General features: G+C 52.9%; 8 protein-coding genes and 1 non-coding gene across 9 annotated transcripts; 7 read left to right on the top strand and 2 right to left on the bottom strand.

Moving 5' to 3' along the window:
• Nucleotides 1-123: 123 nt before the first annotated feature.
• Nucleotides 124-1,346, bottom strand: BO94DRAFT_575650 (acyl-CoA thioesterase). Its single transcript, XM_025615088.1, has 2 exons — nt 1,136-1,346; nt 124-1,051 (listed from the first exon to the last, which is right to left on the bottom strand). The coding sequence occupies exons 1-2, from the start codon at nt 1,241-1,243 to the stop codon at nt 347-349; spliced, it is 813 nt and encodes a 270-aa protein (XP_025467195.1). The 5' UTR covers nt 1,244-1,346; the 3' UTR covers nt 124-346.
• A 1,238-nt stretch (nt 1,347-2,584) lies between these two features.
• On the top strand, nt 2,585-2,658 carry BO94DRAFT_t175. The gene has a single exon. It is a non-coding gene; the product is annotated as a tRNA-Ile (tRNA).
• A 2,554-nt stretch (nt 2,659-5,212) lies between these two features.
• BO94DRAFT_467021 (uncharacterized protein) lies at nt 5,213-6,484 on the top strand (the record flags this gene model as incomplete). Its single annotated transcript, XM_025608193.1, has 1 exon — nt 5,213-6,484. One exon carries the CDS (start codon nt 5,213-5,215, stop codon nt 6,482-6,484), a length of 1,272 nt encoding a protein of 423 aa, XP_025467194.1.
• Nucleotides 6,485-7,232: 748 nt separating this feature from the next.
• On the top strand, nt 7,233-8,358 carry BO94DRAFT_517842 (NAD-binding Rossmann fold oxidoreductase family protein; the record flags this gene model as incomplete). The annotated part of the gene is made up of 2 exons (XM_025610012.1): nt 7,233-7,573; nt 7,633-8,358. The coding sequence occupies exons 1-2, from the start codon at nt 7,247-7,249 to the stop codon at nt 8,356-8,358; spliced, it is 1,053 nt and encodes a 350-aa protein (XP_025467193.1). The 5' UTR covers nt 7,233-7,246.
• An 877-nt stretch (nt 8,359-9,235) lies between these two features.
• On the top strand, nt 9,236-10,597 carry BO94DRAFT_467194 (branched-chain-amino-acid aminotransferase; the record flags this gene model as incomplete). Its single annotated transcript, XM_025608199.1, has 5 exons — nt 9,236-9,266; nt 9,314-9,349; nt 9,404-9,517; nt 9,573-10,237; nt 10,298-10,597. The coding sequence occupies 5 exons, from the start codon at nt 9,236-9,238 to the stop codon at nt 10,595-10,597; spliced, it is 1,146 nt and encodes a 381-aa protein (XP_025467192.1).
• A 674-nt stretch (nt 10,598-11,271) lies between these two features.
• BO94DRAFT_586185 (cytochrome P450) lies at nt 11,272-12,978 on the bottom strand (the record flags this gene model as incomplete). Its single annotated transcript, XM_025615748.1, has 6 exons — nt 11,272-11,825; nt 11,886-12,251; nt 12,301-12,555; nt 12,600-12,659; nt 12,703-12,853; nt 12,904-12,978. 6 exons carry the CDS (start codon nt 12,976-12,978, stop codon nt 11,272-11,274), a joined length of 1,461 nt encoding a protein of 486 aa, XP_025467191.1.
• A 1,008-nt stretch (nt 12,979-13,986) lies between these two features.
• BO94DRAFT_566377 (uncharacterized protein) lies at nt 13,987-18,950 on the top strand (the record flags this gene model as incomplete). The annotated part of the gene is made up of 3 exons (XM_025614549.1): nt 13,987-14,347; nt 14,400-14,608; nt 14,633-18,950. 3 exons carry the CDS (start codon nt 13,987-13,989, stop codon nt 18,719-18,721), a joined length of 4,659 nt encoding a protein of 1,552 aa, XP_025467190.1. The 3' UTR covers nt 18,722-18,950.
• Nucleotides 18,951-19,261: 311 nt separating this feature from the next.
• Nucleotides 19,262-20,386, top strand: BO94DRAFT_517833 (enoyl-CoA hydratase/isomerase family protein; the record flags this gene model as incomplete). The annotated part of the gene is made up of 3 exons (XM_025610011.1): nt 19,262-19,371; nt 19,419-20,047; nt 20,096-20,386. 3 exons carry the CDS (start codon nt 19,262-19,264, stop codon nt 20,203-20,205), a joined length of 849 nt encoding a protein of 282 aa, XP_025467189.1. The 3' UTR covers nt 20,206-20,386.
• Nucleotides 20,387-20,840: 454 nt separating this feature from the next.
• On the top strand, nt 20,841-25,295 carry BO94DRAFT_493413 (FAD/NAD(P)-binding domain-containing protein). Its single transcript, XM_025609200.1, has 9 exons — nt 20,841-21,420; nt 21,468-21,608; nt 21,684-21,800; nt 21,850-22,268; nt 22,325-22,457; nt 22,505-22,999; nt 23,043-23,216; nt 23,261-23,578; nt 23,624-25,295. The coding sequence occupies exons 1-9, from the start codon at nt 21,237-21,239 to the stop codon at nt 25,204-25,206; spliced, it is 3,564 nt and encodes a 1,187-aa protein (XP_025467188.1). The 5' UTR covers nt 20,841-21,236; the 3' UTR covers nt 25,207-25,295.
• The last annotated feature ends 320 nt before the right edge of the window (nt 25,296-25,615 follow it).

Raw genomic sequence — 25,615 nt, 5'->3', positions numbered from 1 at the left:
AAAGAGCAGCTTGAGATTAGACCTGTATATTGGGATCTTTCAGGGCGCGCTGGCGCGCCCCTCAAGGCCTTGTCTCTGTAGATAGCAGAATCTTCACCGCTTCACCTAGTCGTGCCTAAGGCACCATCATTGTGCCTGTATCCTTGATGTCGAGACATCACTTTCTGCTGGAAAGATACAATATGACCCTTTATGAATCCTCGTTGGAACACGAAAGACAGGTGAATACAAGGCTGTCAACAAAGTCCACCCATGAATCACCACGACTCCTTGTATCACTATTTCCATATGCCCAACTTCTCCCTCTCCTCTAACCCACCTCATTACTACCCACCAATCCATACAACTAAAACACCCCAATCGCCTTCCCATCCCCCCTAAACGTCTGATGCAACTCATCCAACGCCAAAAACGACTTTGCTATCTCCAACCCCCTCAACCTCTCCTCCTCAACCCTCTCCCACGACCAGCCCCCCTCCTGTTCCTTCCCCTCCACACCCTTCTCCGGCAACAAGCCCGCCGCCGTCAACACCGTCTCCGGACTAACCGACACCCTCCCCTTCTTAAAAACATACCTTGTCACTGCCGACGCCAAAATTCTCTTCTCATCCACCTCTCCCTTCCCTTCCCCAGATACCTTCCCTTTCACCCCCCGTGCAGCAGGCCTCACAAAATGACTCACAAACACCAACCACTTCCCATCCCACCCCAACACCCGCGAATGAATCTCGTACTTCTGATACGGTTTAATCTCCCGTTTGAACACACACGCCGTACTCCCCAGCGCAATCCCTAACTCTCCGCCCGAGAACCCCAACGAAAGCTGGTTCTTGAATAGCGACGCGATCAAATGCACCCGGTTGATGTCCAGGTCCGTGAAATACGTCGCGTTGGATTTGTGCATGTTGTAGTCTGTTTCGAGGAGCGGGGAGCGAGAGGTCGTGATGACCGGGTAGAAGAGGGTTTCGGGGGTGTGGGGACCGTGGGTTATGGAGATGGTGCGGGGGCGGTGCAGGAGGATGTGGGATTTTAGGACGTTGAGGAGGCGGATCTTTTCTTTGGGTTAGTTTTTGGCATATTCATTCAGGGTAGGGGATGAGGGGTGGGAGGAAGAGGAGGGATTGGGGGGACGTACATGCCAGACAAAGGGAAGACCTTTCAGGTTGAGGAGGATGTAAGCGCCCCCGGCGACGAGGAGGGCGTTTTGCCAGGTCACGTTTGTGAGGAGGGATTGGAGGTCCATTGTGTGGTGGTCTTGTGTGATGTGATGATGTGGTATGACACTTGCAGATGGGTGGATGAATGAGTAGGAGTTCTTAGGGTATGAGAGAAGTATAGAAAGAAAGAAGGTGGGTGACACACAGGGGAGGGAGTAGACACCCCTCAATTACGCCGTTCGGCCCCTCGATTGTTGGATCCAACATCTCATCACGTGGACATGTATTGTTTTGTTTTGTTTTATCTCACGCACCCCTGCAGGTGCAGCTGCAGCTGCAACATCGCATTGCTGACCATTTCCCATAATCAGCTCCACGTGTCTGTCTGCAGCTCGGATCCTTTGTTACGAATTACCGGAGAGTTTCCGATCATACATACATACATACCATACTTACCATACATACATACAAAAATACCCCATTACCTCACATTTATAGATCATCCTTCCATCTGCAGCTAGATCCAGCCTTCTAATAGTTCCCCGTTCTCCATTCTCCATATTTACGCAGGATCTAATCTTCAGCCGAAGCAGGGCCCACGTGGAGTCAAGCCTCGACACGTTGCGCGGATCATCCTATGGGGTCTGCACGTTGCGAGGACCCGGGTAGTTGGATTGGAAATGAGGACCATGTTGCTCCGGGATTATTTACGCTGGTGGGATATGCATGGTGTGATGTGTGCGGCTGTTAGTTGGTATTTGGTAGTGGGGATGAGATGGGGGTGTTACACGTGGTGGTGATTCTAGGGTTCGGGATTAATTCGGGTGGCTTTCGGGTGGTATTTGGGTCGGGTGAAGGAAGGATATAGGCGGTTGGATGATTTAGGATGGTTATTCAGCTGGGATAGGGGTTGGGGGGGGTTACGCGGTGTAGATGAGGGGATTTGAATTTGTTTCTGTTTGGGGGTATGTGCATGCGTGATCTGAATATATCGCGGGAAGAAGGGGGGGCGCGGTTGATGGGTATAGGGGCTCGGTCGAATGGAGAGGAGGTTGTAGTGGATTGAGACGTGTGGTTTGGATTGATTGTGCAGCGTTCCTGGTTGTGGTTCTCTTTGGTTAAGGAATGGAGAGTGTGATGATAGTGATCACCTATAGCCGTTACGGGGCAAAATATATACAATTGAGATTTGGAGACATGTCATTTTCCAGAGTACAATTAGCTCTATTTATGGATCTGATAGCGGAAGAATCTTGGAAGGATTATTATTAGACTCGTAGAATGTCATATATCCATCGTTGTGGATATTCCAGCTCCGAAGTGATGCCCGAGGGGATGGATGGTGATGGTTCAACTCGAGTATAGCAAAACACATTCCAACACAATTCCCTCTTAAAGCACTACTTTCAGCTGGTATACATCAACCGGGTCCCATAGCTCAGTTGGTTAGAGCGTAACGCTAATAACGTTAAAGTCGAGGGTTCGAGCCCCTCTGGGACCATCTTTTTTCCCACCCCACCACATACAGTATTTATCCTTTTTGAAGCAGTCAATTTGACCGACCGTCTTCGACAGTGTGTTTGTTATTAATCCTTTCATTCAATTCTTGCCTCAGAAAAAAGTATTCTGTCCTCTGAAACCCAAATCCGTACTTTAGAATCACTCGTGTAGCATATGTAACTTATGCAACTTATGCAACCAATTTAAGATAGAAAGAAGCATCAAGGCAGTACCGGCCGCAGAAAGACTCTATCAGATCGTCCCTTGACAATCCCTCATTTCTCCGTCGCAAGTTCCGATTGTGACAGCAGCTCCGCCGGGTAGTTATCATGTGACGCTTACGTCATCCTGTTTGTTCTGTTTGCTTTGACATTGCCAGTGTTGTTTTTCTTTAGCAAACGCTCACAACACTGTGACGGCAGCGGACTCACCAGTCACGTGACGCTTACGTCACGCTGTTTGTCCTGTTTGCCTTGATGTCGCCAGTGTTGTAGGAAGCGAGGCCCACAACACTTCGTGTTTCTGTTTTTTCCTCACGTTTGAAGTTCTAGAGTAGTTAGCACTAATACGACCTCATTTTGTGTTGAACGGCCGTCTCACCGATTGAGATGAAGTAATTCACGAGTGACTGTAGGTATGTATACCACTGTTGTGATGTACCTAGCACATACGACCACAGGGTGTGGAGAACAGGGCTTCCCGTCCGCTCAGCCGTACTTAAGCCACACGCCGGGAGGTTAGTAGTTGGGTGGGTGACCACCAGCGAATCCCTTCTGTTGTATGTTTTTGCTTTTACTTGATCTTTTTTTCACCCTGTTTTCATCTCATAGTGCCATGTCTTTTTTAAGTGAAGTCTACCAATGAAAGAGCTAGGTGGGTTTGTGAATAAAACCAACTCTATTACCAGAAAAAAATGGACCTTAGTCACTACACCTAGAATGCACTTCACCTATACCTAGATTTGCTTTCACATGAACAGAGCAAGTTAATTGGACATGCTTATATAGCCCGCAATCATGGCCAATTCGTAGTCAGAATCCATCTCTCTACAAACTCCCTCCAAAACTCGCCCTTGAAAGCTTCGCGGGTCGCGCCTGCCGCCCGTCAGGCGACGCCGGACACCTAACGAGCCTGTACATTTTGACCCCTCGTTGTATTCTGCGATCTTCGTTAGACGATAGATCATATATCTACATACATCGTACAAACCGCTCAAACGAGGAACGCATCAGGTTGAAGCCTGTAAGTACCTTAACAGCTTGATGAATCCGCTAACACCACATTATGACCAGGAGCGGCTTGTCAAATACAAGTGGGAGTGAAATGTGCTCCAACCTTATACCGTTGGTCGACTTGGTCACAAACCGTGGGAGAACGCAAGATTTGCACTCTAGCCATTGAGTATTACGGAAGACAAGAAAACAATGATGGTCACGTTATACTGGATGCCTAGAAGGTCATATCTTAAGTCCATACCACTTAGGCGGGTTCCGAGGCTTTCCGAACAATCTATCATCGAGCTCTAAGAACGAGATCAACTATGCCATGCTGTTCAACATCGAAACCAGAAAGGAGCTACGATCAGGATTATCCGGTTTCTTATTGAAGATCCCGAGAAGCACCCACTACCGTTAAAGGAGCTAGTACTCGATATACCGTGGTTTATCCACCGGATGTTGGCTCTGAGTGGAGCGGCGGATGTTGCAGACAATGAGCTTGACCCAGAGTATGGGTTGGGTGGAGGAGTTGGCGTATTTGGGGAAGACAGTTGTTACGTGGAGGAAGAAGGGAGAAGAAGAAATGGAGGTGGACGAGAAAGATCGGATAGTGGAGGGGCCTACGTGGGTACCTCAACTTGGGGAAAATAACCCCATCGCCCAAAGACACAAGGCAAGGAGACGGAGGAGGAAATGGCTATGGGCACGATAATGCAGACCCTGATGGGCAAATGGATTCCTTGGTTGCTAGTATGCTACTTCACAATCAACTACTGCTTTGCGTATGACACTGCTTCTTCTTCACCTCTTTCTTTCGTTAAATATAACCGCATAGAACGGGGTCCTACGCGTGGACTTCCCTCAAGATTTGACTTTAATGAGATGGAGATGTTCTCTACAAAGCCTAGGAGTGGCTCTGAGGGATCCCCCCGAGATTAACTGATAATGAATGCGGGTTGTATCTCTCCTTGCCAGGCTCTGATTGGCTGGACATATAATACTCCGACGACTGGGTCCATCGATATGCAGATGGTCCGTTTGATAGGCAGATGCTGGTCACTTACCCCAGACTTCCCGTCTTTGTAGGCCTTTTCAGCTGCAGACATGCCAGGTCAAATCCCGAGATCCCGGTGTTCTGGTGTACTAAGTCGTACGTCCCCAGTGGCCCAACGGTGTCCAAAGAAGCAAGAAAACCACAGCAGGAAATTCTAGAAACACTGCAAGTGAGATATCCCAATCATTCTCATCCCTTACTGCAATTCCACCGCCGATATGCATCCCATTCCCAACTCGGACCTTCAATTCGACCAAGATGTTAGCAGACAACTGGAAGCTTTCATGTCCGCCCCGCAGCCATCCACCCCCCTAGATCAAGCCACTCTCCGCGGGCTGATGCTCTTGTCCGAAAAAGTGGAACGGCCTTCCGGCCAGGCCTGGGAAGATGCCATCCATTATTCCCGCGCGGTAATCATCTCCCCGCAAGATACCGTCCGCAGGGCCACATCTGTCTGGGCTCGTTCTTGTTCGGATTTGCACAAAACGCTATTGGGCAGATTCGGGCCAGCGGTGATTGAGGCCGCGCGTGTTGGATGCCAGACCGTCTTGTCGACGCATTACAATGGGGACGGGTCCGGCGTGGCACATGTGGATAAGAGAGCCAGCTTCAAGCGACACTGGCAGGACCTTCAATTGGGAAGTGCCTTTTATCCTCCTTCGAGCCCGCTGGCGGTGGGCTGTTACGAGTCCGGGACGATGGTTTGCTCCCTGGTATTGTCAGCATGGATGCCCGCTGAAGCGGCTGTGAAATTCGCGAGCCTTTCTCATCTGTCTGTTTGCGATGACTTCGGGAGCTTCACTTCAAAGGATGCAGAGGTTCGAGTCCGCATGGTTGCTCTGGCTATTGGGGCTGCCTATGAAGGAAACGAAAAGGTCGTCCACTCGATCCTGGATGGGACGGCTTTGCAGGCGGTGGGAACCGCGGACACGCTCACGGTGGCAGCGGCCATGGCGTGGAGGGCCGTTGGTGGCTGTGCCACGGTTTACAGCGGGTATGTATTTGCTAATGATTCTATCGAGCAGGGTTTGGTAGCACCTGAAGTCATGATGGCGGTTCATGACCTTCTCGATTGGAGGAGTGATACAGCAGCTGGGAACCACGAGAATGCAATCTCAGCTGTCTGTGGAATGGGGGTAGCAGATCCATTCCACACCTTTGTCGAGGCATTGTTGGAGAGGGCTCTATTTAAGTCTTTGTCGGGGGCGTACGGGGTTGGTGCAACTACACTCATGCACTTTACGGCGGCTCGCTATGCTGCGTATGAGTACCGTGGTACTCACGGACCCCCGTGCCTAAATTGCATTCAACGTTTACGGGAAGTGACACTCGGCGCAGGACTGAAGTGGTCTCCGACGCCTCCGCCGAGCAGCTTCGAAGAGGGCCACCGCATACGCCAACTGGGTCAGCGTTGGGTGGATTACTATGAAGACCATGGGCTCGTTCAGGAGGGACTGGGCTGGTTTCAGTACCTTGTGGAAACGGGCAAGATTGGGCTCTTTGATGTGATTGAGAAGGGTGTTGTTCCTGTTGATATGACTGCTGGCTGGGTGTGATCTGACTGTTGCTTTGTCTGCGTCTATGTCCTATGGAGGCTATCCGTAGTTATCTTCATCTCTAATTACTTCATACGTACCCATATCAGGCCTATGCAATCATGATTATTCACCACAGATCATTGATCTTATTCCTTTATGCACGTGGTAGGCCTCTGACACACCTTTAGAAGTCCACTATAATTAGCAGACCCACTGTAAGATATTCCTCTCCTCGGTTGTCGGATAAAGATGTGGGAACACAATGATGACAGGAGCTATCTCGGAGCTGCCAGACACAAGACGAGGAGCGAGATTGGATGCTATCCACCTAGATGTTGAACATATATCCAACAACACCGCACGAGCAGCCATATTGCAAGCCCACAGTACGTCACCTGTGTATCTACATCCTGAAACAGACAGACATCTCCGCGTAAATGCACAAGTAAGCATACGCCCCGACCAATTCCGGATGGCCATGGCAGCCAGCGTTGGTTACTCTGCCACCTTCCCACGTGGGCCGATCTACTGCCCGTCTCCATAGTGTCGATCAAGATAGCATCAACCGAGGTCCCTCAACCCGTACAACCATTCCCGAGCAGACCCCTGCATTCACATATGGCTCTCATCCCTGCAGCGCGTAAATCCACGAAACATCGCATAAGCAAGTGGGTCAGATTCCTTGCCCGACGACATCCATCCCCATTCAACAGCCAAGCATAAATACTGCTCCTCTACCCATCTATCCATCCACCAACTCACACCACAAATCACTACACAATGGCCCCTCGTACCCTCCAAATTGCCTGCGCCGGTCTCGGCCGCATGGGAAAGCGTCATGCCCAGAACCTCCTGCACCGGTCACCTCGCTCGACCCTAGTGGCAGCCTTCACCCCAGACCCCATCGAAGCCGAATGGGCAGAGACCAACCTGGTCCCCTACGGCGTGACCATCTACTCCGACTACGATGCTCTCCTGGCCCACCCAGGCCTGGAAGCCGTGCTGGTGTCCACCATAACCACCGTGCACGCCGAACAATCCATCAAAGCCATCGAAGCAGGCAAGCACGTTCTATGCGAGAAGCCTCTCTCCACTGATGCAGCCATCGTACGCACCCTCCCACCCCAATCAATTCCCATCCCTCTTCAAACTCTAATCGAAAACAGTGCCAATCCGTCGTCAACGCCGCAACCCTCCACCCCGACCTCAAAGTAATGTGCGGCTTCTCCCGCCGCTTCGACACCTCCTACCGCGACGCCTACACCAAAATGACCGCCGGCCTAATCGGCACCCCCAGCATCATCCGGAGCCAAACATGCGACAAAATCGACCCCACCGGCGCCTTCGTCAACTTCGCCGCCACCTCGGGCGGCATCTTCTGCGACTGCTCCGTCCACGACATCGACCTAATCCTCTGGTTCTTCGGGGCGTCCAGCAAAGTCAAATCCGTCGTCGCTAGCGGAACGGTCTCATTACACCCGGAGCTAAAAGCGTACGGGGACGCCGACAACGCCGTGGGTATTATCGAGTTCTACGGAGGTCGGGTGGCATATCTGTATTGTTCGCGGATGATGGCCGCGGGCCAGGAAGATACGACGGAGATTATCGGGACGGAGGGGAAGTTAGTGGTGAATGGGCAGGCGCAGAAGAATCTGGTGGGGATCTTTGATGCGAGCGGGGCGAGACGTGAGTTGCCGGCGCATTACTATGAGCGGTTTGAGGGGGCGTTTGTGGATGAGGTGAATGAGTTTGCGGAGGCGTGTTTGGATGGGAAGGAGCTGCCGATGGGGATTCAGGGGGCGGTGGAGGCGGTCAAGATTGCGAGGGCGTTACAGGACTCGTTGGGGAGTGGGGAGAAGGTGCGGTTTGGGGAGGATGGGGAGAGGGTGTGATCGGAGGAAGGTGGTTAGCTATAGTGGTAGTGATGGTAGCATGATTCAGTTGTGAATACATCGTGTTGGATGGGTTGTTATTCGTCCGGTTCCAGATTTAGTATACTTTGCGAGTAGGCTGCAGTGGCGGGGAGTTCGACACGAGGTGGAGTTGGACGTTGGATTAGGGCAGGAAATGATCTGCGTTGGATGTATGTATTTCTGTACGTTGTACGTATGTATGTATGTATTGATGTATTAGTGTAAGTATTGTGGTATGTGTATTGTGGTAGATCCACCATCACGAAAATACCACAATACATACACTAGAACCGTGGCTGCACGGCTCCTCGGAAACTAAGACATCAAGAACCAAGTTAAGCATGTTGGCAGGGGTGGTGCTGCAGCTGAGCTCACGTCAGCCTCACCTGCCAAGCAGATTCCAGAATGCTGACATTTGCTCCACTCAAATTGCAGATCCTCACTAACCGGGTTGGGATAGCGCAGCTGCAGCAGAGCTCGATCCTGCCGAGCATAGTGGAAGCATGGCATTAACATGCCCATTAATCTCCGAACACGAGAGCTCGAGCCTTAGGCTGAAACATGATGTGATGCAGCATGGCCCCAGCAGAGAATGTTTCGACTTGCGTAAATGTAGTTGATGCGGGTGTATATGATCAGCGTATATGTTAGCGTATATATCACATGAGATCTGTATACGGAGTGTGATAAGCGTATATGTAAGCGTAAATGAGAATCAGATGGGGCCGAATATGTATGATGTAGTCGCCAGCATCCAGCATCAAATGGCCTTTATCTTGCCTGTGTTCGCATTGTTGATTCAGCACTTCTGACCAGAACACACCATCTCCTACTACTACTCACCACTTCCAGCACAATGACTTTTGCACCTCCAGCTGCTGACCTTGGTATGCCAACCCACCTTTATACTGGCAAACACCAGCTAATCAACCAGACTGGTCCAAACTCGGCCTCGCCGTGACCGACATCGGTACATCCACATCCCATCACTATCCCATCACCACCACCACTAACACCAACCCAGTAAACGGCCACGTCGAATGCCACTATGACCCTACCACCCAAACCTGGGGAGCGCCTACATTCGTGAAAGACCCCTACCTACGCGTTCACGGTCTCTCCACCGGCCTAAACTACGGTACCCCATCCCCTCCCCATCCCCCCCTTCACTCCAACTAACAATCCACAAAAAGGCCAACAAATTTACGAAGGCCTCAAAGCCACCCGCTCCCCCACCAACGAGATCCTCCTCTTCCGGGCCCCCAAACACGCCTCTCGAATGGCCCACTCCGCCTCCACCGTCTCCATCCCCCCCATCCCAGAACCCCTCTTCCTCGACGCCGTCCGCCTCGCCGTCTCCTCCAACGCCGCCTTCGTCCCCCCCTACTCCAGCAACGCCGCGCTCTACATCCGACCCCTCGCCTTCGGCACAGGCGGGCACTTCGCCCTCACCCCACCCTCCAACTACCTCTTTGCCGTGTATGTCCAACCCTTTGGAACCTACCACGGGACTCACGCGGCCGACGCCCTCGTCATCGAGGAATTCGATCGCGCGGCGCCCCGCGGAACAGGGAACGCAAAGGTAGGTGGGAATTATGCGCCGGTGATACGGTATACGGAGAAGGCGAGGGGGGAGGGGTTTCCGCTCACGTTGCATTTGGATAGTGCGTTGCAGAGGGATGTGGATGAGTTTTCGACGAGTGGGTTTTTGGGCATCGTCAAGGAGGTTGTTGAAGGTGGGGGGGAGAAAGTGACGATCGTGGTGCCGGATAGTGGGAGTGTGATTGAGAGTGTTACTAGTGATTCGGTGTTGGGGATTGCGAGGGTGCTTGGGTGGGGGTTGAGAGGAGGAGGGTATGTCTTGTTCTCTTACTTCCTATATTGAAGGTGTTTGTTGGCTAACTGTGTGGGTTTGTAGATTCCCTGGGATACAGTGGGCCAGTTCACCGAGGTGATGGCTGCGGGTACTGCAGCGGCGGTGGTCCCGATTCGGTCGATTACGAGAAAGTCGACCGGGGAGAAATTGGAGTTTGAGAGTGGGCCGTTGTGTTTGGAGTTGTTGACGAGGTTGAGGGAGATTCAGAGGGGGGAGGGCGGGGTGGAGTTTGAGGATTGGGTGGAGGTTGTGAAGGCGCCGGAGACGGTGTATGAGAAGTATGCTGTTGGGAAGAAGGGTTTGAATGGGGTTGCTAATGGGGTGTTGAATGGGGTTCATTGATGTGATGTTGGTTTGGTTGGGATGGGTAGATGGTAGTTTTTGTTATGTGTTGAGTTTAATCGATGTTTTATTGCGGTCTTCAGCTGAGCGTTTTTTATTGGTGATGTGAGTCTGTAATTGACAGTGGAAAGAGTCAGTGAGTTAAGTCAATGTATTGTGTCGAGCTCAGGTGTTTGATTGCCAACTAGATCAAATCTCGGATGTGGTTAGGGCTGTATGTCAACTGCATTGCTACGTACACATAGGGCTTTGTCGACAGCTCTACTTACAAAGATGTAGCATGAGTGATGCCACCCATCAAATCCCCCGAAAGATTTATGATGGGTTTAGTAAAAGAAAGAATGGGAATAACCTCATAGAACAAAAACTCCATAATCAAGAATTTGATGGCAAATACTTAAGTGCCCCAAGTCCAAGCCTCAGGCATCAAAGTCGGGGATCGGCCTAAGATTTCTTATAGGTACTCACAGCAACCGGATAAGAACAAAACACAATGCATTTCACATAACTCGCCCCAACTGACTATATACAAAATCACCCCCACACCACCAACTAAACCCTCTCCCTAAAACAAACCATCGGCCCCTCCTTCGAAGCCGTAATATGATCATAAAGCTGATACTCATTCTCCCTCTCCCTGCCCACCCCCAACCCCTTCGCCCCAGCACCCAGCTTCATCCCCTTTCCATCCCCAACGCAAACTCATACCTCCACAACATCATCGCAATCCCCAGAGTCAACTCCGCCAACGCCAGACCCTTCCCAATACACCCTCTGGGCCCAATCGAGAAGGGATTAAACGCGCCCTGCGCCTTGGCCAAACCCTCACGATCAGCAGCTCCCACGGCATCAGTGTCACCTTCTGCACCGGAAAGAATCCATCGCTCAGGACGGAAGGTAAACGCCTCCGGGTAGTAGTTCTCGTTATGGTGGATGGCGTAGATGCCGGTTCCGACGTCGTAGCCGCCCGGGATGAAGTGGCCGTCGAAGGTGGCGCCGCCGGGGCCGACTTCGCGCCAGAGAGCGGAGCCGGCGGGCGGGGACATGCGGAGGGATTCGTCGATGCAGGCGCGCAGGTAGACGCAGGAGCTGAGGCGCGGGCCGAGGGTGATTTCGTCGGCGGAGTTGAAGGTGTTGCGGACTTCGGTGGCGACGCGGTTGTACCAGTCTTTGTTGTTGGCGAGGTAGAAGAGGCAGGAGGAGAAGGCGGTGGAGGAGGTGTCGGATCCTGGAGTGCTTTATTAGAGGGTGTTTTGGGAGGAGGGTTGAGGAGGGGAAGAGGGCATACCGGCTACAACGAGGGTGGTGGTTTCGGCGCCAATCTCGGCGAGGGAGAGACTTTGTTGGGTCTCGGGATCCTTGGCATCGAGGAGGAAAGTGAAGACGTCCTGACGGGCGGATTTGGCGGCTTTGAAGCGGCGTTGGAGAAGGGTGTTGACGAATTGGATGAACTTGTTGCGGGCGAGAATAGACTCGGCGAAGAGTTTGCGGTCCCAGCGTCGGAAGGCGAGGATGGGTGCTTGGGCGAGAACGGAGGTTCGGACGTTGGAGTCCTCGATTGCTTTGACGACGTAGCGGTGCTCATCGTTGGTCACCATGTTGTAGTGCTCGCCGAAGAGGACGTCGGACATGATGTCGAAGGTGAGGAAGTTGACTGTATTGTTAGCATGAGTGTGACTATGGATTGAGAGGGAGGGACATACAATAGTGAGCAACGTTCCGTGGAACAGACCAGTCACCTGGCTTACTTCCCACCAAGACGGTGCAGAGCTCGTTGATGTGCTTGAGGATGGCGGGCTGGTACCGCCGTAGGGCAGCGTCGGAAAGACCCTGACTGATGATACGTCTCTTCCGGCCGTGCGCTTTCTTGTCAATGAGGGTGAGGGTGTTGGGGGCGCGGTGGACCATGGCGCTGTAGAGCTTCGACTTTTGGGTGTTGCGACCGAAGCCGTAGATGTCTGTGCTGTTAGCTACATTCTATACACGCAGAACGGTGGCATACCGTGAAGACCAATCGAGGTGTTGATCAAAAGCTGGTTGGGCGCATAGCGAACAAAGTCCCCTGAAAGTGTTAGATGCGTCAGCAGCCGGGTAATAAGACATACCGTATTTCTCATGACAACGCAGCATGTCCAGATGCAAATCTCCCTTCCACGCATGCCATCCCGAGTAGAGGCAAGTAAACTTCGCCCAGAACGGACCGGGAAAGTGTGCAAGAGGATGGAACCATAGCTGGTAGATGGCATATACGAAGATCTATGTCTGTAAGTATTGCCCATGGTAGTAACCTTAAGTGAGGCACTGACCGAAGCAACTGAAGCTCCAACGAGGGCAAGAACTCCGGCCTGCCAGGAGGCTTGGAAAGCAGAGGCAAAAACCATAGTGATGATGTGCTGTATCAAGAATGTTAGAGCAAGAACACAAGTCAGATGGCTAGTATATGAACCATCTCCTAATATGCCTTCCGCTAATGAAGGCTGCTCAGATCATACGACAACATCCAACACCGTTTCAAACCGAGCAGCTGAGTGCCCGTCATCTGAGCTCACTGCAAATACGCAGCTAGCTCCACATTCCTCGTGGCCATGCACCATCTCCACCGACTCCGCGAACGTGTGAAGGATTAACGCACACAGCCACCTGCACCCCTGTCGCAGGATCAGGATCGGCGCATAGATCGGTACGGTCAGATACCGCCCGTAATTCCAAACATACGGCCGTAACTTACCAAACATACCAATACTAGCGCGTAATCGGCGTAAAAAACAGATACGAGACGCGATCCACCACGCGGAAATAAGCTAAACCCTATTTACGCGCAGTTTCAGGATGACGCCCCACTGACGGCGCTCGGATGCATCTCCAAACCTACACAGGAGCTGACAACATCGCTGGTCATGCTGACGAACTCCGAGCCCTGCAACGCCTTGGGGCCAAAGTCGGAGCCAGCCGCGATAGCAGCTGAGATAACACCTGCATGCAAGGCACAGCGCGTGTCTTAGTCTCGGACAGGGGCTCAGAGCGCAACATATATCCTGTCCATGGTTTTCCTCGAAATACCTCTCAACTCCCAGGCCGCATCAGTTCAACAGAGCCAGCATGGCCGACATGGAGAAGATGCACCCCCAGGTCCAGCGGGAGCTGGCATATGTGCTGTTGACGGAGCTTCTGGCGTGAGTTGGTCTTTATTCCTCGTCGAACATCAACTGATGCTTGATAGGTACCAATTTGCTTCGCCAGTGAGATGGTATGTCCCTAGCCCTTGGCAATGTGTGGAGTGGTGATGTGCAATGCTAAGACTCGGCAGGATCGAAACACAAGACGTGGTGCTCCAGGAGCAAAAGGTCGATCGGCTGGTCGAGATCGGCCCTGCTGAGACTTTGCTTGGGATGATCAAGAAGACTCTGGCGGCGAAGTACCAGGTACATGATGCTGCACTTGCTGTCCAACGAGAGATCTGGAGTCACAAGAAGAATGCCCGGGAGATATATTATGAGGGAGGTGATGCCGAGGCCGCGCCAGCCCAAACAGGCAAGGAGGCTACCCCTGCACCGCCCACCCCTGCAGCCACACCCAAAGCAGCGGAGCCTGTGGCTGTCCCCCAGCCAACCCCTGCACGGCAGACAGCCTCCAGCATCGATGACAAACCGATAGCAGCCCTTGACATCATCGTTGCTCTCATCGCACACAAACTGAAGAAGTCGTTACAAGACATTGACTTGAGCCAAACCATCAAGAAGTTGGTTGGAGGTGAGCTGTCCTAACCATGGTTTACCCCTGTGATCTTGTTAACACTCTGCAGGCCGATCTACCTTGGAGAATGAGATTGTTGGAGACCTGGGCGCCGAGTTCGGCGCCATCCCCGATGCCCCCGAAGACACCGCCCTATCCGAGCTGTCCCAGTCCATCGAAGCCCAAGGCTCATGGAAGAAGGGCCTGGGCAAGACCACCCAGACGCTGGTCAACCGGATGGTATCAGCCAAAATGCCCGCCGGGTTGGGGTCGGCCGAAGTGCGGGCCCACCTCCTCGGCAAGTGGGGCTTGCCGGCGGGACGCCAGGACGCGGTGCTGCTCCGCGCCGCTGTCCAGCAGCCCGCCGCCCGGCTTCCCGATACCGGCGCTGCTCATGCTTTCCTTGACGATATTGTCCAGCTGTATGCCCGAGATGCCAATGTCGATCTCTCTGCAAGCAGCTCACCCGATGGCGCTGGTGCATCATCAGGTCCGGTCGTCGTCGATCAGACGGCAGTCAAGGCACTGGCCAAGACACAAGATGACCGCGCCCAGGCGATGCTGGAGTTGTACGCCAAGTTGCTGGGGGTGGACCTGCAGGCAGGACACAAAGCCAGCACCAAGGCAGCAGAGGTCATCGCAGAGCTTCAAGATGAGCTGCAGCTGTGGATTTCGGAGCACGGTGAGGTTTACGGCTCGGGCATCAAACCCATGCTGGCCGTGGCCAAGGCCCGCAGATACGATTCCTTTTGGAACTGGGCTCTCCAGGATGCAGTCGATCTCTTCCACCGCATCTTAGCCGGCAACATTGCGCTGACTGGCCACGAGATTGAAACCATCATGGGCCGCATTGCCCGGAAATCCAACCCCAAGCTCGTGCAGATGCTCGCCTACCTGGAGACCCAGTGCCTCAAGCTGCGAAACCCGCGAGCGATCCATGCTCGCGATGTCCTTCACCAGCTGCGGGTGGCATGTGACCCACAATTACCAGGCATCCAACCTCTTGCTGCACACCGATTGATGATCGACGCCCCAAAGACCACCATCGATCAACAAGGGCGCATTCAATATACCGAGGTCCCTCGCACAGGTATCGAATCAGCCCCGCCAGCCACTCTCAAAACCCTGGGAAGGCAGGGATGGGAATCCCGGGCGGACTTGACCGCAGCCTTCATGGCCACTTTGCGTCAAACGGACCAGCAGTGCCTCTCCTTCGAGGACGCAGAGGTGCTTGTCATCGGTGCGGGACGGGATTCCATCGGTACTGAGATCGTCCGAGGCCTTCTGAGAGGAGGTGCACGGGTTCTAGTGACCACTAGTAGCTACTCGTTGGCGACAACACGACTGTACCAGAAGATCTACGCCGAAGAGGGCGCTCGCGGGTCCCAGCTCGTCCTCATGCCCTTTAACCAGGCTAGCCAGCAAGACCTCGAGGCCTTGGTTTCTTACATCTATGACTCCGACAAAGGTCTCGGATGGGATCTGAGCCATGTCGTACCTTTCGCAGCCATCCCAGAAGGTGGCCGTCAGATCGAGGACATTGATTCCAAGTCAGAGTTGGCCCACCGTATCATGCTGACCAACACGCTGAGACTGTTGGGAGCCATCAAGAAGCAGAAGCAGGCGCGGGGATTCGACAGCCATCCGGCCCAGGTCATCCTGCCCTTGTCGCCAAACCATGGCATCTTCGGTGGAGACGGCCTGTATCCCGAGTCCAAGCTTGCGCTCGAGACGCTGTTCAATCGCTGGAGCTCCGAGTCATGGGGTGCTTACTTGTCGATCTGCGGTGCGATTATTGGATGGACGCGTGGCACCGGATTGATGAGCGCCAACAATGGCGTTGCCGAGGACATCGAAAAGATGGGAGTACGAACTTTCTCCCAGGTCGAAATGGCATACTACATCTTAGTTCTCATGTCATCGCCCATCGCGACTGAGTGCGAGGTGACCCCAGTCCAAGCAGACCTGAGCGGTGGTATGGGTCACTTCCCGAACTTCAAAGAAACTGTTGATTCCATCCGGCGCAAACAGAAGGAGACCAGCGAGATTCGCGAGGCCCTGGCAAAGGAAGAGGCCTTTGAGCGCGCCGCCCTTGGGAAGCCATCGGAAGAGCAAGCCCAGGTGCGAGAGCAAAAGGCCAAGCTGGAGCTCGAGTTTCCTCGTCTGCCCGACTACCAGACCGAAGTCCTGCCCCTGGCTGGTCAGTTGCGTGGCATGGTCGATCTCGACCGCGTAGTCGTTGTGACTGGTTTCTCTGAAGTCGGCCCCTATGGTAACGCCCGGACACGCTGGGAGATGGAAGCATACGGAGAGTTCTCACTCGAGGGCTGCATTGAGATGGCCTGGATTATGGGCTTGATCAAACATCACAACGGGCCCCTGAATGGCAACCCTCATTACCATGGTTGGATTGTGGCAGCGACCAAGGAGCCCATTCGTGATGTCGACGTGAAAAAGCGATTTGAAGAGCACATCCTGGAACACACTGGTATTCGTCTGATCGAGCCAGAAATCAACGACGGCTACGATCCATACAAGAAAAAGTTCCTGCAAGAGGTGGTGCTCGATGAGGATATGCCTCCGCTGAAGACGTCAAAGGAGACCGCGGAGCAACTGCGCCTAGAGCACGGCGATAAGGTCGAGGTCATATCGGAAGGCGAAGAATGCACCGTCCGCTTGCTCAAGGGAGCCTGCCTGATGATCCCCAAGGCACTCCGATTCGACCGAGCCGTGGCCGGCCAGATCCCGACCGGCTGGGATGCCCGTACTTATGGCCTCACCGAGGATCTCGCTAATCAAGTCGACCCAGCCACGCTATACGCCCTCATCGGAACGGTGGAGGCACTCCTCAGCGCAGGAATCAGTGACCCCTTTGAAATCTACCAGTACCTGCATATCTCCGAGATCGGCAACTGCATTGGCTCTGGACTTGGCGGTGTCAAGGCGCTCCGAAAGCTGCATAAAGATCGTTTTGTCGAGAAACAGGTTCAGAATGACATCCTGCAAGAGTCATTCATCAACACGACCGCAGCCTGGATCAATATGCTCTTGTTGTCCTCCACCGGCCCCATCCGCACCCCCGTTGGCGCTTGTGCCACCTCGATTGAGTCGTTGGAATCGGGCTTCGAGACCATTGTCTCCGGAAAGGCCAAGATGTGCCTGGTCGGTGGCTTCGACGACTTCTCCGAGGACGTGTCTTATGAGTTCGCAAAGATGAAGGCCACGGTTAGCAGTGAGGCCGAGTTCGAGAAGGGTCGCGATCCCAGCGAGATGTCCCGACCGGCTGCTTCTACTCGTGCGGGATTTGTCGAGTCGCAAGGCAGCGGTATCCAAGTGATCACGTCCGCCCAGTTGGCATTGGACATGGGCCTGCCCATCCAAGGAATTATCGCGTGGGTTGGGACCGCCAGCGATAAGATCGGACGGTCTGTTCCCGCTCCCGGCAAGGGCCTCCTGACGAACGCGCGAGAAGCACGACACCGATTGCCTTCTCCCATGCTGGATATCTCTTATCGACGCCGGAGACTGAACATGTCCCTCCAACACATCAAGGAGCGGGTCGACATGGAAACTGACGTTGCTGAGGCAGAACTCGCAGATCTCAAGCGCAGCTCTGGTCCTTATGTGGAAGAGCGGATCGAGGAAATCAACGAACGCCTCCGCTACGTACGTCGGGAAGCCCAGGTCCAGGAGAAAGACGTGTTGAACACGTATGGCAACCACTTCTGGAAGAACGACCCGGAGATCTCTCCGCTTCGCGGTGCCCTGGCAACATGGAACTTGACCATCAACGACCTGGATGTGGTTTCATTCCACGGAACGTCAACGGTGCTCAACGAGAAGAATGAGACCAACATGATCAGCCAGCAACTGCGTCACCTTGGTCGGACCAAGGGCAACCCAGCTCTGGGCATCTTCCAGAAGTATCTCACTGGGCACTCCAAGGGTGCAGCGGGTGCGTGGATGCTCAACGGGGGTCTTCAAGTGCTCAACACCGGCTTAGTCCCGGGCAACCGCAACGCGGACAACATCGACACCGCCCTGGAAAACGACTATCTCGTGTACCCCAGTCGCAGCATCCAAACCACGGGACTGAAGGCGTTTTCCGTGACCTCGTTCGGGTTTGGCCAGAAAGGAGCGCAGGCGCTAGGCGTGCATGCGCGATACCTCTTTGCGACGCTGGACCAGGCGACCTACGACGCGTACCGAACTCGGGTCGAGGCACGACAGCGGCGGGCGCAGCAGCACTTCCGGTTTGGCGTTGCACATAATGCCGTGTTCACGGCCAAGGAGAATCCGCCGTACCGCAATGAGCAGGAGTTCCGCATCCTGCTGGATCCTGAGGCGCGACTGACGGAGAATGGACGGGGAGAGCTGCAGTATGCAGAGTAATGGTGGTAATTGTGATTATGGATCGAGCCCTTGTTTGTAAATACTGATGAGCTGTTTTGTTCTCCTTTTGTGATGTGCCGGAGTTTTGCGTGATGCGAGGATCTATACCATTGTCATATTGTCATTGTGCGTTGCTGTTTGCGCTGTTTGCGCTGTTTGTCTGATGTGTCTGATGTGTCCGATGACGTCATCTGACCGGTTTCCCCGATTCTTCCTTGCTATTGCCAACTCAATTCATATCGTTCAGATGTTGATTATCCCATCAGATTGTAGTGACCAGTGTAGTGGATCCCATCAATTGTACTACGTATGTATAGGCAATAGTTCCATGATCGACGCGTTGACCGTTGAACCCCATCACATGGTGGGGCCGGGGAACCCCAAGCTAAAGTGGCCGCGGCTGTCAGGACTCAGGAAACAAGGCATCTATCTACCTCGGCATCTCCTGAGTTCCCCAGATTCATCCCAATTTAATCCCTCGGACATCCACCCATCCTTCATCCTATCTCCTTAGACAACACCTAGAATATACCACTCATCATGTCCAACTACACATACCAACACTTCAACGTCACATTCCCCCCTGAGCAACAATATGTCGCCCACGTGGAGATCCACCGTCCCGACAAACTAAACGCCTTCATCGAAGCGTACGCTCCCTCCCCTCCCCCAACAATCCAATCTAATACGATCCAAGCATGTGGCTCGAACTCTCCGCCATCTTCACCCGCCTCTCCTCCGACCCCTCTGTCCGCAGCATCGTCCTCACCGGCGCCGGCGACCGTGCCTTCAGCGCCGGGCTGGACGTCAAGGCCGCCTCGGAAGGCCTCCTCTCCGATTCGCCCGAATCTGACCTGGATTCTGCCCGCCGAGCCGCCCACCTCCGCCGTCACATCGTCTCCTTCCAAGACTGCATTTCGTCCATCGAAAAATGCGAGAAGCCTGTGATTGTGGCCCTCCACGGCATTGCTCTCGGACTCGCCATCGACATCAGCGTTGCGGCAGATGTGCGCCTATGCTCATCCGACGTGCGATTCGCCGTGAAGGAAGTGGATATCGGGCTGGCGGCGGATATCGGGACATTGAGTCGGCTGCCCAAAGTGGTGGGGAACTTTGGGTGGGTGAAGGAGGTGGCATTGACAGCGAGGACGTTTGGAGCCGAGGAGGCATTACGAGTGGGGTTTGTGAATCGGGTGTTTGGGCATAAAGAGGAGGCTGTACAGGGGGCGTTGGAGTTGGCGGGACTGATCGCGACGAAGAGTCCGGTTGCGGTACAGGGGACGAAGGAGTTGTTGAATTATTCGAGGGATCATACGGTGCAGGAGGGTGAGTACATGTTTTCTTCACGAGGTATGAGGTGCTAATGCTGTGTAGGACTGCGATACACCACGGTCTGGAACAGTGCGATGGTGCAGACCAAAGATGTTTCGGCGGCGCTGTTATCGGGGATTCAGAAGAGGAAGCCGACGTTTGAGAAGCTGTAGGGTATGGGTGCTGGACATCGATACAATTTGACTGAATCTCGCAAGCGTCGTTCTTTCTTTTAATTGCGCTCATATATATCTTTACTAGATTTGTGGAATGTATATGCCGAGTTAGCAGTCAAGTTGCAATTTATTAACAGAACAAGGGAAGGTGGCCGATTCGGGTCCTTTCTCTTTTTTCTTCTTTTCTTTTTCCGTTTTGGCAGTATCTGGACCGCTGAGAATCTTTCTATCTGAGCCTATCTTTTCCATAGCAAATTCTCAGTAAATGCGACCGGAAGAAGCTCTACGTGTGTGTTGCCAAGATCAAGCTCATGCGACCGGTGGACCGCGAGTGGATGGATGGGCTAGAACCAGAAAACCACCGAGATGGCCAGCCAGTCGGAGAAAAGCACTATTTCCGAAGTTCATCCGGCTAATTGACCGTGCAGGAAATCATTGTCAATCAAGAAAATCGATTGTCTGTCAAAAGAAGCAAAGAAACAATAGTACCATATACTACTAGGTATCTAGAGTGTAGACAGCAAACGACTGCGGCCGGGTGGGGCGGTGAGCAGGGTTCCGAGCGGGAAATCTCCATTCTTACTTTGGTTTTCTCCCCCCGGATTTCTTCCCTTCCATCCCCGCCATCCTCCCTCCCATGGTCCCACTCCCCGCCAAATGTTACCTTGCAAACCCTCCCCATGTCTTCGTGGAACTTTCTTTCGACACCATCAAACCCCTCCATGGGAATTGAACGACCAGGCAAACTGAGCCTGGAGACAGCCACGGACACTTGCGCTCTTGCTTGCAATTTGACTTCAGCCACCGGCCGCAGCAGCTGAAGGGAACCAATCCCCGCGCCCCGTCGTATTCGCCCGGCTGCCTTATCTTCAGCTTTGGGCTGCAGCTCCAGGACACTGCAAGGAGAAAAGAAATGTGCCGCCAGTCGAGGGGGACGGCGGAAATGCCCTCGACTGCCTTCCCATCTGAAGTTCATCTTTCTTCTGCAAGTGCGCACCTTTCCCCAAACTAAGGCACTTTATTCAACCATGGCCACTGCGGATGGTGCACGACCCGACGATTACCCCCACCTATCCCGTCCCTGCCGGTCAATGGAAACCCAATATGACGTGGTCGTTGTTGGATCTGGGTATGGAGCCGGCGTCGCGGCGAGTCGAATGGCTCGAGCTGGCAAGAGCGTGGCCGTGCTAGAACTTGGTTGGGAGAGACGACGTACGATGCTTGGTCCATTGGGTCGCCATGACTAACTTATACTGCAGCCGGCTCGTTCCCGTGTTCTCTGTGGCAATGTTCGAGGGAACTCAGCATCTCGGGGACCTCGCGATGGCTCGTTACCGACAAACGCACTCGCCTGTTCCAGCTGATCCTAGGAGATGGACAGCACGCTCTGGTCGCTCGTGGTATGTCTACATGGTGACAACCTTATGGCTACTATTCCTGGGGCAATACATTAACATCGTTGGACCATCATACAGCACTAGGTGGCTGCTCGCTTATCAATGCCGGAGTTTTCCTGGAAGCCGATCAACAGACCTTACAGATGAGCCCATGGCCCCCGGAGATCCGGAAAGAAGCCTCCGCCCTGCAGGCTTGTAAGTCATGTTCAACAGTTCCATGAGATAAACACTAAGCCCTTGCTAGACTACTCACGGGCGGCAGAAATGCTGCAGCCTTCCCCGTACCCAGAGAACCACCCACCGCTGGCCAAATTGGACACCATTCAGAAACAAGCAGGATGGCTGGGGAAGGCACAAACTTTCTACCGTGCCCCCCTCACAACTTTCTTTCGTCGCGGTCGCAATCACGTTGGTGTGATGATGCAAGGAAATGGCGGATCGGGAAATGAGAGTACCGGTCTGAATGACGGATCTAAGAACTCGGTTCCTACCACATACCTCACAGATGCTTGGAACTGGGGCGCTGAGATTTTTTGCGGATGCGAGGTCCGGTACATCGAGCAGGCACCGGAGAAAGGCTACGTGGTATACTTTGCCTGGCATGGGAGGGGGAGGTCAGCGTTTGCTGAAGACGTCAAAACCCAGTTGTTTTGGGTGAAAGCAGTATGTCTAAATCTGATTCTTACAAGCTTGGGCTGACTATGTGGTGCGCTGATGAGAACGATTTATGCTTTCTTGGGGCCGGTGCGTTAGGGACAACAGAGATTCTGCTTCGTTCGAGGGAGTACGGCCTCCCAGTCTCACCAATGATTGGAAGAAATGTGTCTGGAAACGGGGACATCTTGGTTTTCGGTCAGTCTAGCGATTCCAGTAAGGTGCAAAACTGATATCGAGTTCAGGATACAACGGTGATGTCAAGGCCAACGGTATCTCAGGACCATCCAGCTCTGGAAGCCGACCGGGTCCAACAATCACCGGAGTGGTGGATCGTAGAGGGGGGAGCTCAAAGGATGCTCTTGCCGGTCATGTCATTGAAGACGGGTGCATCCCGAGGCCATTAAGTCCCTTCTTCCGAGTCACTCTCATGCTGCAAACAATGCGGTATCCAACTGCCTTATCGCTTTCGGGTGCCGTATCTCAGTGTTGGAAGGCCATCTACAGTCTTAAATCTCGGATCTTGAACCCGTCTGTTGGAGATGCTTTGCAACGCACATCGACCTATTTAGTTATGTCACACGATAGTAATGAGCTCACCCTCGTGCTGAAGAATGATCAGTTAATTCTGAGTGGTCCTGGAGAGGGGCGGTCAGAGAATTGTACCAACCTCAGAAACATGCTGGGTAACATGGTCAGCCGCGCAGGAGGAAAGATTGGCTGTTTGCCTATGTTGTCTGGTAGGTCCCCTTCGCCGTTGGTTGGCTGCGCTAAGGTCTGCAGGTTCTCAGAAGGAAGAGGTCACCGTCCATCCGCTCGGAGGAGCTAATATGAGCAGAGACGGTACAGGTCGTGAAGGTGTCACAAACCACATGGGCCAGGTGTATACGGGACATGGAAGTGAGAAGCATGAGGGTCTCGTGTGCTGCGACGGCTCTGTTGTCCCAGCTGCATTGGGTGGGTAGCTCATTCCTCATTACTTATTGGTGTTAACCCGTTAGGCGTAAATCCTCTTGCAACGATAACTGCCCTTGCTGAGCGATCGGTGGATCTGATTGCCAAGAAGCGTCGATTTACTACCGACATGACAACTTCAAATGGGAGCCTTGATGCCTGCTCAAAACCAAGGGTATCACGACATCGTGAGAACGGCATCGACAAGTCATTATCGCCAATCGGGTGGCAGTTTTCTGAGATCCTCGAAGGCCATATAAACACACAGCCAAATGATCTAGACTTTATAGCATGCGAGACCCTGGGAAAGGGCTCATCGTCAGTGATGCGGATGTTTCTCACCATTGAGATCTGTTGGAGAACAGGTGAGTGATCACATGCCATGCATGATAAGATTCTTACAGTGCTAGATACGTTTGGACTGCAATACGAGGGAGTGTGTACCGGAACCGTGTCTTGTAGTGCACTATCTCGAGGTCCGATGAGAGTCGTAGATGGCAAGATTCGGTTCTTTGTGCAACCAGAAGAGCAGGCGGATTCTACAACGCTCACATATTCTTTACAGCTATTCTCACTGGAGAATGTGCGATACCATGCGGATGGTTACAAGCAGATTGATTCAGAATCATCCTTTTCTGTCAGCCGTATATGGGAAGCCACAACTAAGCTCAACGTCCGCATCACTCGAGATGGTGCGAGAGTGGGAGCCGGTGTTCTCCACATTTCATGGCCCTCGTTCAACCGGCAGATAACGACTTTTCGGCCAACAGGATCCTTCAGACTGGGTCTTCTTGCGCTGATCATCTTCCTCAGTTATTTCGCTCTCCAGTTAGCTTTCGTCTTCTTTCGTCTCCTCTCCCCGGCCCGGAAGACCAACCGCTTCTCTTCTATCGGCCCAAAAAAGCGACCATCAGTCACCCACCTACTGAGAACGAAGGATGATGTCACCGTGCGCCTGGAAGAATACGAGCCGCTGCCGATGGACAAAGGCTTCATGAGTCAAGGCCTTGGTCCTCAGCCAATCTTACTACTTCCCGGAGTTACTGGTAATGCCGCACATAGTACCTTTGCGTTACCGTACCTACGATGCAACATGGTTGAGTATTTCACCGCACGGGGATGCTGCTGTTTCGTCTTGTCACCTCGCTGGGGCGGTGATTCCAGCGTAGCAGCCGGGTGCACGGTTTTTGACTGCCGTCTAGACATCGCAGCTGCATTGCAACACATTCTCCACCACCAAAGACAAAAACCGTATGTGGTAGCCCACTGTCAAGGGTCTGTGGCTCTCGCTATGGGTCTGCTTGACGACACCATTGACCGGACCCAGCTACTCGGTATCACAGCGAACTCCGTGTTCATGAACCAGGTCCTTGCTTACTGGAACTCTGTCAAGGCGGCCACCACACTTCTGATCCGTATATACGAGTTTATCTCGGGAACATACTATCCTATCGGCAGCCGTGATGACAATGGTCTTTTTCAAAAAGTGCTCGACGTACTGCTGCGGTTCTACCCGGTAGAAAACCGGCGAGACATATGCACATCCAAACTTTGCCATCGAACCACATTTGCATTCGGGCTGTGCTGGAATCACCAAAATCTTGATACCAATATCCATGATAATGTGGGACAATTCTTTGGAGATACTCATACGAAGATCCTCGAACATGTAACGCGCATGGGAACTCATGGGGCGTGCTTAGACAACGAGCTCAATCCTCTTCTCACGGAGAAAAATATTCTTTACTTGGAGGGTCTGCCAATTTTGTTTATTTCTGGAACGTTCAACGAGGTCTTCAAGCCTGAGTCCACTCTCCGAGATTACGAGATGTTACGCCGTCGGTTTGGGGAGCATCTCTATCGCCGGTTCCTCGCAGAAGGGTATGGACACCTGGATCTTATCATAGGGAAGAATGCTGCGAGAGATGTCTATTGGAAGGTGTTTGAGCATGTCAAGTGGTGTGTGCAGAATAGTAGAGACGTGAAGGGTTGATGGTTGATGGTTCTGATGAGGATGGCAATTTGCTGGAATGGACTAGTAACCATTATTGATCAATGTAAGACATGTTATAGTAGATTCGCATCAATCATTGAATAAGAGTCTCTGCAAATGAAGCACCATATCCTGCCCCTCACACTGGTTTTTAGTGACCGACTCGTATCGACAAGATAAATAGATGTGATACCATATTCTTTAGAGATTTTCTCAGACTTAAGGAACAGAACTGACCTCCTCCCACCCTACCTACCCCTTAGATCTTGTTCGGGGTTATGGTAAGATTGAGATCCAGTTCCTATTATTAGTCTTATATCGTCAAACCCTAGAAAGCCCAACTCGAATGTTACAAAGTCTAGCAATAAAATACTCAGCACGACCATAAATCAATTCATCTTCAAAACAT

Source organism: Aspergillus sclerotioniger (genome assembly GCF_003184525.1).
Source record: "Aspergillus sclerotioniger CBS 115572 chromosome Unknown BO94scaffold_15, whole genome shotgun sequence".
Taxonomy (NCBI): domain Eukaryota; kingdom Fungi; phylum Ascomycota; class Eurotiomycetes; order Eurotiales; family Aspergillaceae; genus Aspergillus; species Aspergillus sclerotioniger.
This window is presented reverse-complemented; position numbering and strand designations above follow the sequence as displayed.

Bases quoted from the DNA above. Each gene is read 5' to 3' on its own strand.
- BO94DRAFT_575650 (XM_025615088.1), bottom strand. From the start codon at position 1,243: ATGGACCTCCAATCCCTCCTCACAAACGTGACCTGGCAAAACGCCCTC. The intron at 1,052-1,135 runs GTACGTCCCCCC...CCCAAAGAAAAG, and splicing joins GTCTTCCCTTTGTCTGGCAT to ATCCGCCTCCTCAACGTCCT.
- BO94DRAFT_493413 (XM_025609200.1), top strand. From the start codon at position 21,237: ATGGCCACTGCGGATGGTGCACGACCCGACGATTACCCCCACCTATCC. The intron at 22,269-22,324 runs GTATGTCTAAAT...TGCGCTGATGAG, and splicing joins AGTTGTTTTGGGTGAAAGCA to AACGATTTATGCTTTCTTGG. The intron at 23,000-23,042 runs GTAGGTCCCCTT...TAAGGTCTGCAG, and splicing joins CTGTTTGCCTATGTTGTCTG to GTTCTCAGAAGGAAGAGGTC.